The sequence below is a fragment of the Nansenia antarctica genome (assembly GCF_963989245.1).
Source record: "Nansenia antarctica genome assembly, contig: SCAFFOLD_209, whole genome shotgun sequence".
NCBI lineage: Eukaryota > Metazoa > Chordata > Actinopteri > Argentiniformes > Microstomatidae > Nansenia > Nansenia antarctica.
In genome coordinates, this window is record NW_027662977.1 from 133,332 (window position 1) to 143,679 (window position 10,348).

The following is a 10,348-nucleotide window of genomic DNA, read 5'->3' on the forward strand; positions in this document are numbered from 1 at the left end:
CTATAGGAACTCCACATAGTTCTCTGGTATCAACCCGGTACGGCCGTCCAGACTGCCTTCCAACCAGCCGGGCTCCCTGGAGCCATGAACTATGAAGGGAGGGAGGGAGAGAGATGGGGGGGGGGAGGGAAGAGAGAGAGGGGGAAGAGAGAGGGAGAGAGGGGAGAGAGAGAGAGAGAGAGAGAAGAGAGAGGGAAGAGAGAGAGGGGGAAGAGAGGGGGAAGAGAGAGGGAGAGAGAGAAAGAGAGAGAGGGAAGAGGGAGGGGGAGAGAACAAGAGAGAGAGACAGACAGAGAGAGAGATCTCTAATTATACTCATCTTACATATTGTTACATACCTCAAGACCTACTGCCTTGACCTATACTGTACATATATCATATTGATAATCATCTCATGCACATTCACTTTATATTCATTTATTTATACTCAAGACAACAGCAACTACAACCACCACACCCACACCACCACAGTCCTCCCTGCTGATTGGTCCACACTACTCACCGTTGTCGAACACCGTCCCGGCGATGAAGGACAGCTCAGAGTCGTGCTCCGCCTTGCAGGCGTACAGCGCCCGCGCCTTCCTGCCCCCCGCGCTACAGGGAGAGACGAGGGACAATCAGCACAGGATAGACACAACCCCAACCACACGGGCCAGGCCGGGGGGGGGCTGGGGGGGAGGTGGTCTACACATCTGGGAGGTCACTCTTTTCTGAGTTAGGGCAGTCCCACTCATATTTTTCATTTTATTAGACAGATACAGTGAAGACAGAGAGGAAAGTAAGGAGAAGAAGGGAGAGATGGCATGTCAGCAGGGCATGGGCCGGATTCTAACCCATGTCGACATGGGTATATGTGTGCACTGTAGACTGTGGTGCTAGACCACTGGATCACCCTAGACCACTGGACCACCTTAGACCACTGGACCACCCTAGACCACTGGACCACCCTAGACCACTGGACCACCCTAGACCACTGGACCACCCTAGACCACTGGACCACCCTAGACCTCTGGACCACCACGCGGAGGTCACTCCTAACCCTCCTCTCTGGAGAGCAGCGGAGGCAGAGATCAGAGGATGGGGTTCATCGTAACGCAAGGAGAGGACTGAGGAACGCTGTCATACTGGTCTGTTTCCTCTAGGGTTGGGACCGCCAACCGCCCCTGACCCCGGCATAGACTACTATGTCTTACGATGACTGATGTTCTAGATGATTCACTTACTTTTAGACAAATGTATTGTTGTAAGTCAAAGGCCAAAAATGTGAATGTATCAAACATGCGTTTTTTACGACTTCGACCTCCGCCAACCTCCCCTGCTGGAGAGGAACTCGTAAAAAAAAGATTTCGTAAAATCTGGATTTGTCCTGACGTGACCGCGGTTCCCTGAGGGAAATGACTTTTTATAAATTTTTTATACTATACTTTTTAATACTTTTTTAATAGATTGTAGTAAAGGAGCCGTCAATACCGTCTCCAAACATGGTCTGTCCTGCCCGTGTGATCCTGAGGGAACGTCTCGTTGAACCTAAAAATAATATTCATGTTTTTCGGGGAGAGAAAATGACGTCCTCGTCAACTCATGTACCCATGAGTCAGTCTGCTGCAGGGCTGGGCGCGGGCTGCCGCTGGGCGTTAGCGGGGCTTAGCGATTAGCGATTAGACCGATATCCCACACGGTCCCCCAATCCTCTGGTTGGACCGGACCTGTCTGTCTGGTTGACTTGTCTGTCTGGTTGACCTGTCTGTCTGGTTGACCTGTCTGTCTGACAACGTTCGTCAACATCACTGTACTGCCGAAAAGCTAACAGGCTAGCTAGGCCCAAGCGCTACACACTGACCACCTAGTGACCTACACTATGACCATGAATGCATGGTGGTGGTGGGGGGGGGTGGCGGGGGGGGGCTGTTGGAGTTGAAGAGGAGCAGGAGGAGGAGGAGGAAGAGGAGGAGGAGGAAGAGGAGGAGGAGGAAGAGGAGGAGGAGGAAGAGGAGGAGGCGTGAAACCAAAGCCTATTGGAGTTGAGGAGGAGGAAGAGGAGGAGGAGGAAGAGGAGGAGGCAGTGAAGAGTGGTGTGACAGACCTGACCGGTGAGGAGTCACTAGAGGTGGTGGTGGAGGGTGGCTGGGGGCTGGAGGGTGGCTGGGGGCTGGAGGGTGGCTGGGGGCTGGAGGGCGCTGAGAACATGGGCCAGGAGGGGGACCGTGGTGAGGTGGGGCTGGGGGAGGCCGGGCTGAGACACACACACACACACACACACACACACACACAGCATTAGACAGTGCAGGGATGTAGTGAGCTGTACTGGGCTGTACTGTACTGAGCTGTACTGAGCTACACTGGGCTGTACTGAGCTGTACTGAGCTGTACTGAGCTGTACTGAGCTGTACTAGGCTGTACTGGGCTGTACTGGGCTGTACTGAGCTGTACTGAGCTGTACTGAGCTGTACTGAGCTGTACTGGGTTGTACTGAGCTGTACTGGGCTGTACTGAGCTGTACTGAGCTGTACTGGGCTGTACTGAGCTGTACTGGGCTGTACTGGGCTGTACTGAGCTGTACTGGGCTGTACTGAGCTGTACTGAGCTGTACTGAGCTGTACTGGGCTGTACTGGGCTGTACTGGGCTGTACTGGGCTGTACTGGGCTGTACTGGGCTGTACTGAGCTGTACTGAGCTGTACTGAGCTGTACTGAGCTGTACTGGGCTGTACTGGGCTGTACTGGGCTGTACTGGGCTGTACTGGGCTGTACTGAGCTGTACTGAGCTGTACTGGGCTGTACTGGGCTGTACTGGGCTGTAATGAGCTGTACTGGGCTGTACTGGGCTGTACTGAGCTGTACTGGGCTGTACTGGGCTGTACTGGGTTGTACTGGGCTGTACTAGGCTGTACTGGGCTGTACTGAGCTGTACTGGGCTGTACTGGGCTGTACTGGGCTGTACTGGGCTGTACTGGGCTGTACTGGGCTGTACTGGGCTGTACTGGGCTGTACTAGGCTGTACTGGGCTGTACTGAGCTGTACTGGGCTGTACCGGGCTATACTGGGCTGTACTGGGTTGTACTGGGTTGTATTGGGCTGTACTGGGCTGTACTAGGCTGTACTGAGCTGTACTGGGCTGTACTGGGCTGTACTGGGCTGAACTGAGCTGTACTGGGCTGTACTGGGCTGTACTGGGCTGTACTGGGCTGTACTGGGCTGTACTGGGCTGTACTGGGCTGTACTGGGCTGTACTAGGCTGTACTGAGCTGTACTGGGCTGCACTGGGCTGTACTGGGCTATACTGGGCTGTACTGAGCTGTACTGGGCTGTACTGGGTTGTACTGGGCTGTACTGGGTTGTACTGGGCTGTACTGGGCTATACTGGGCTGTACTGAGCTGTACTGAGCTGTACTGAGCTGTACTGGGCTGTACTGGGCTGTACTGGGTTGTACTGGGCTGTACTAGGCTGTACTGGGCTGTACTGAGCTGTACTGGGCTGTACTGGGCTGTACTGAGCTGTACTGGGCTGTACTGGGTTGTACTGGGCTGTACTGAGCTGTACTGGGCTGTACTAGGCTGTACTGGGCTGTACTGGGCTGTACTGAGCTGTACTGAGCTGTACTGGGCTGTACTGGGCTGTACTGGGCTGTACTGGGCTGTACTGAGCTGTACTGAGCTGTACTGAGCTGTACTGGGCTGTACTGAGCTGTACTGGGCTGTACTGGGCTGTACTGGGCTGTACTGGGCTGTACTGGGCTGTACTAGGCTGTACTGGGCTGTACTGGGCTGTACTGGGCTGTACTGAGCTGTACTGAGCTGTACTGAGCTGTACTGAGCTGTACTGGGCTGTACTGAGCTGTACTGAGCTGTACTGAGCTGTACTGGGCTGTACTGGGCTGTACTGGGCTGTACTGGGCTTACTGGGCTGTACTGAGCTGTACTGAGCTGTACTGGGCTGTACTGAGCTGTACTAGGCTGTACTGAGCTGTACTGAGCTGTACTGGGCTGTACTGGGCTGTACTGAGCTGTACTGAGCTGTACTGAGCTGTACTGGGCTGTACTGAGCTGTACTGGGCTGTACTGGGCTGTACTGAGCTGTACTGGGCTGTACTGAGCTGTACTGAGCTGTACTGGGCTGTACTGAGCTGTACTGGGCTGTACTGGGCTGTACTGAGCTGTACTGGGCTGTACTGAGCTGTACTGAGCTGTACTGGGCTGTACTGAGCTGTACTAGGCTGTACTGGGCTGTACTGGGCTGTACTGGGCTGTACTGGGCTGTACTGAGCTGTACTGAGCTGTACTGAGCTGTACTGGGCTGTACCGGGCTGTACTGAGCTGTACTGGGCTGTACTGAGCTGTACTGGGCTGTACTGGGCTGTACTGAGCTGTACTGGGCTGTACTAGGCTGTACTGGGCTGTACTGGGCTGTACTAGGCTGTACTGGGCTGTACTGGGCTGTACTGGGCTGTACTGGGCTGTACCGGGCTGTACTGGGCTGTACTGGGCTGTACTGGGCTGTACTAGGCTGTACTGAGCTGTACTAGGCTGTACTGAGCTGTACTGAGCTGTACTGGGCTGTACTGAGCTGTACTGAGCTGTACTGGGCTGTACTGGGCTGTACTGGGCTGTACTGGGCTGTACTGGGCTGTACTGAGCTGTACTGGGCTGTACTGGGCTGTACTAGGCTGTACTGGGCTGTACTGAGCTGTACTGAGCTGTACTGGGCTGTACTGGGCTGTACTGAGCTGTACTGAGCTGTACTGTGCTGTACTGGACTGTACTGAGCTGTACTGGGCTGTACTGAGCTGTACTGAGCTGTACTGGGCTGTACTGAGCTGTACTGAGCTGTACTGGGCTGTACTGAGCTGTACTGAGCTGTACTGGGCTGTACTGAGCTGTACTGGGCTGTACTGGGCTGTACTGAGCTGTACTGGGCTGTACTAGGCTGTACTGAGCTGTACTAGGCTGTACTGGGCTGTACTGGGCTGTACTGGGCTGTACTGGGCTGTACTGGGCTGTACTGGGCTGTACTGGGCTGTACTGAGCTGTACTGAGCTGTACTGGGTTGTACTGAGCTGTACTGGGCTGTACTGGGCTGAGACAGAGGAGGAAAGGGGTGATATCTGAGCCAGTACAGTTCTGTTGAGGTCGGGTGGGGTCGGGTGTGTGTTGGTACCAGAGCAGGCTGTCGACGGGTCCATACCTGGGGACGCTGCTCCGGTTCTTTGGGTTGAGCCTGGAGGAGAAGAACAACAGAGGAGATCCAGTCAGACCTCCAGAACCACACTCGAGAACACCATAACACACCATAGAACATCATAACACACCATAGAACATCATAACACACCATAGAACATCATAACACACTCTAGAACACCATAACACACCATAGAACATCATAACACACCATAGAACATCATAACACACTCTAGAACATCATAACACACCATAGAACATCATAACACACCATAGAACACCATAACACACTCTAGAACATCATAACACACCATAGAACATCATAACACACTCTAGAACACCATAACACACCATAGAACATCATAACACACCATAGAACATCATAACACACCATAGAACACCATAACACACCATAGAACATCATAACACACCATAGAACACCATAACACACTCTAGAACACCATAACACACCATAGAACATCATAACACACCATAGAACATCATAACACACTCTAGAACACCATAACACACGCCCCCCCCACCCCAGCTCAGGGACCAACAGAAGAATATTGCAGGGGATTTTTGCTAAATGTTTTGGGCCGCTACCCACACGTTTAGCTGTGTTGCTCATTCCAGGAATGCACGATCCTTACAAGTTGTACCTCGTTGTAAAGGTGACTAATCAGGCTTTCCAACGATATCAAATACAATACCATTTTGGTATTATTAAAGGGGAGGAATAACCGACCAAAATAAAGTTTCAGAACTTTTTTTGAGGAGTTTAGGTCCAGGAGGCTAATGTCAGACACCATCACTGAAGGAAGAAGATAGTCGTGTTGTTTGGTTCCCCTGTACAGTTTATCTACTGTATATTTAAATAAATCTAATTAATAAATGCGTCCTTCTAGCATTGTGACTGCCAGCAGCCCCTTGGTCCTCTAGCATAGATGTGTTTTCTCTCATGGTGGCTGGATGACAGATGATTCACTTACTTAGACTAATGTATTTGTTGAAACTCGCTTTGGATAAACGCGTCTGATAAATGAAATGAAATGTGGACACGTGCGCACACCCACACACACACACACACACAGACACACACGCACACACACACATGCACGCACACGCACACGCACACACACAGACACACACACACACACACACACACACACAGCCAACCATAACAGAGGGAAAATACAGACTATTTAGACTATGAATCATAAAAAATTCCATCATACAGTCAGAATGTGTGTGTGTGTGTGTGTCTCTCTTCTCTCTCTCTCTCTCTCTCTCTCTCTCTCTCTCTCTCTCTCTCTCTCTCTCTCTCTCTCTCTCTCTCTCTCTCTCTCTCTCTCTCTCTCTCTCTCTCTCTCTCTCTCTCTCTCTCTCTCTCTCTCTCCTCTCTCTCTCTCTCTCTCTCTCTCTCTCTCTCTCTCTCTCTCTCTCTCTCTCTCTCTCTCTCTCTCTCTCTCTCTCTCTCTCTCTCTCTCTCTCTCTCTCTCTCTCTCTCTCTCTCTCTCTCTCTCTCTCTCTCTCTCTCTCTCTCTCTCTCTCTCTCAGAAAGTGTGTTACACACACAGAGAGAGGCACACACACACACACACACTCAACTCCAGGCCTGATCTATGGTTAATACTCTGCTCTGCATCCCCAGTAGCTGTGATACCCATAATGCACATAATGAGAGAGAGAGAGAGACAGAGACAGAGACAGAGACAGAGACAGAGACAGAGACAGAGAGAGAGACAGAGACAGAGACAGAGACAGAGACAGAGACAGAGACAGAGACAGAGACAGAGACAGAGACAGAGACAGAGACAGAGACAGAGACAGAGACAGACAATATGACAGAGAGAGAGAACACTGTTTGAGAACATCTGGCAGAGAGTGGAATGTGTGTGTGTGTTCCTTGGGGGGGGGTTTCTCTGCTTGTCTTCCATCACACTTCTATCAACACGGCTGAGATTGGTAAATATGTCAACACACACACCTACATACACACACACACACTCACACACATTCCACTCTCTGCCAGATCGGAGATGTGTTCTCAAACAGTGTTCTCTCTCTCTCCGTCATTCTTTCTCTCTGTCATATTCTCTCTCTCTCTCTCTGTGTGTGTGTGTGTGTGTGTGTGTGTGTGTGTGTGCGTGTGTGTACTCACAGTGAGTTGGGCGGCTCTGCCTGGTGCTGCAGGTCGTCCCTCCAGGTCTCCAGCCTCGGGGGGGTGGGGGTCAGACTGAGGCGGGGGGACCAGCCGTGACCCCCCCCGCTGCCGCTGTTACAGTTGGCCTGGAGGGGCTCTGGGGCTGGGGCTTCTGGGGGGTGTGGGGGGCCTGGGGCTGGGCGGTCTGGGCCTGGTTGTTGGGGGTCTGGGTCTGGTTAGGGGGCTTCTGGGGCTGGAGGTGTTGTAGGGGCTCTGGGATGGAGTTGACCACCACACTGTTCCTCTTCTCCGCTAGAGGAAAAACAGACGCACACATACACAGACACGCACACGCACACACACACACACACTGTCATTCTAGCCATTCTAGCCTAGCCTGTTTTTATTTTTATTTCTGTGTGTGTGTGTGTGTCTATATACAGTTTAATGAATTCCTGACCTCTTGTAGCCTTCTCTCTCTCCATCACTTTCAATCTGGGTTTAGGTCTAATCACAGCACTGAGACAGCTCTTATTTATTTATTTTTAAGTATTTTGTTTCTGAGTGGGGGCAGTCCCACTCATATTTTTTATTTTTATTGACAGTTACAGTGAAGATTTAGACAGGAAGGATGGGTGAGAGAGAGAGAAGAGGGATGACATGCAGGATATGTCCCCGGCCGGAATCGAACCGGAGACCCTGCGATTACATGGTCAGCGCTTAACCCGCTACGCCACCTAAGCGCCCGAGACAGCTCTGAGCTCTTATTAAGGTTTTAAATGACCCTAGCCTTCACACTGCTGCAGGAAATGTCTCAGTCCTAGTGCTACTGGACCTTAGTGCAGCGTTTGATACTGTTGACCATGATACACTCCTAGACAGGCTGGAACACTGGGTAGGCTTGTCTGTCTACAGGACAGGGACTACTCTGTCTCAGGTGGTAACTATATATCTGCACTAGCATGAGTTAGAGATGTGGAGTTCCCCAAGGTTCCATTCTGGGGCCGAATTAATAACTGGATGTGTCAGAATGTTTAACAATTAAACAAAGACGAGACTGAGACTGTTATCTTTGGAGCCAAAAAGACGAGGCTAGTGGTGGCTCCACACCTAGAAATCTCAGTGTCTTTTTAGACTCAGCTTATTATCATCTCAAACATACAGGTTATATTATTAGTTAGGGGTTTTATGTCCAAGCAGGATCTTGCAAAGCTTATCCACACTTTTATATCTAGCAGGTGGGACTGCAGGACTACTGCAATGGCCTTTTTTCAGGACTGTCCAAACAGGCACTTAGACAAAAACTTGTTCAAAATGCTGCTGCAGAAAACTAGGAAGTTTGATCACATTTCTCCCATTCTTACGGTATATCACTACACTGGCTCCCGGTATCTCACAGAATAGAGTTTTAAAATCATGCTTCTGGTCAACAAATCCTTGAATGGTGTCGGGCCAAAATACTTCTCAAACATGCTAGTGCCTTATGAACCTGCTAGACCCTTAAGATCATCTGAGGTCTTTTGACAGCTCCTAGATGAGCAGCAAAGGTGGTGAGGCAGCATCCGCTCACGATGCGGTAAAACACAGGAACCTGCCGTCACTAGACATTCAGGTCAGCCCCGTCTGGATCCACTTCTAAAAATATGCTGCAGACCTTTATGTTCTGTTCGGCTTTTAAATCAGCGTCTTTTAAAAAGAGTTAGGCTAGGCTTGATTGATTCGTTTTATTTATGTTTTTTTAAACCTGAACATTTTAAATTGTTACTTTGTTTGTTCGGCTTTTATCTTTACTGAATTTTATGACTAATTTTACTACACGTGCGTGCGTGTGTGTGTGTGTGTGTAGAGGAGAGGAGGATGTGGGAGGAGAGACTGAACAGTTCAGACAGCCAGCAGATCAATGCGCTGTACTCACTCTCACCTGCTGTCAGCTGGTCTGAACACATAAATCAATCACTGCTGTTTACCTTTGTGTGTTGTACAGTACCTCTCTGGGAGAGTGTGTGTGTGTGTGTGTGTGTGTGTGTATGTGTCCAGCTCTCTGGGGGTGTGTGGGAGTGTGTGTGTGTGTGTGTGTGTGTGTGTGTGTGTGTGTCTCTGGGTGTGTGTGTGTGTGTGTGTGTGTGTGTGTGTGTGTGTCCAGCTCTCTGGGGGTGTGTGGTTGTGTACCATGTACTCAGACTCAACCTGCTGTCAGTCGGAGCTGAAGGAACATACAGATCAATCACCTGATGTCTCTGTGTGTGTACAGTACCTCTCTGGGAGAGTGTGGGAGAGTGTGTGTGTGTGTGTGTGTCTGTGTGTGTCTGTGTGTGTGTCTCACCTCTGTGGGAGTGTGTGGGAGAGTGTGTGTGTGTGTGTCTCACCTCTGTGTGTGTGTGTGTGTGTGTGTGTGTGTGTCTCACCTCTGTTGGAGTGTGTGGGCGTGTGGAACAGGGTCAGGGGTCTCTCGCTGCAGGAGGGGGGCTTGGCCTCCGAGCCTCTACGGCGGGGCACGCTGAGCGGCAGGTTGGGGGGCGCCCCCCCCCCTCCCCCTCCTCCTCCTCCCCCTCCTCCAGGCACCGGGGTGTCCTTGAATATCTGCACACAGGACAGGAGGAACCGTGACCTTCGACCCCTGGACACTATAGAGACACTATGACCCCTGGACTCTATAGAGACACTATGACATTATCTCCGCCTCCTCACCCTCTCACAGTTCTCTGTTAGGGCTTTCACACCGACAACCAGGAAATAGTGGTTCTCAAGCGGGAACCAAAAGGTAGAACAGTCACGTCGTCAGTGGGTGTGTCATATTCTAGGCTGCAGAGACCAGCAAGAGTAGAGTAAGTGTAGAAAGTGTCTTTTGTTTTGTTTCATAGAAAATAGTGTTTATTTCAGATACTGGTGGAAGATATTATCCTCATTTCCAGTGAAGTAGCTGCCATCTAGTTGTGACATGTTTGTTTATCCCGCCCCTTCATCACCCAGTGTTGATGACGCGGATGGTTCTGGTTACACTGGTATGAACCCTGATGGTTCTGGTGAC

At 50.9% G+C, this 10,348-nt stretch overlaps 1 protein-coding gene across 1 annotated transcript in view; it reads right to left on the reverse strand.

Moving 5' to 3' along the window:
* Positions 1–10,348, reverse strand: part of LOC308175352 (rho GTPase-activating protein 26-like) — a gene marked incomplete at both ends in the record, with an annotated part of 10,712 nt that continues 364 nt past the window's right edge. Inside the window, 6 exons of the mRNA XM_080551031.1 lie at positions 1–89; positions 503–594; positions 2,084–2,233; positions 5,155–5,264; positions 7,460–7,632; positions 9,726–9,900. Of these exons, the coding sequence (XP_080407157.1) occupies positions 1–89; positions 503–594; positions 2,084–2,233; positions 5,155–5,264; positions 7,460–7,632; positions 9,726–9,900 (789 nt within the window). The remainder of the gene's footprint in view (positions 90–502; positions 595–2,083; positions 2,234–5,154; positions 5,265–7,459; positions 7,633–9,725; positions 9,901–10,348) is intronic.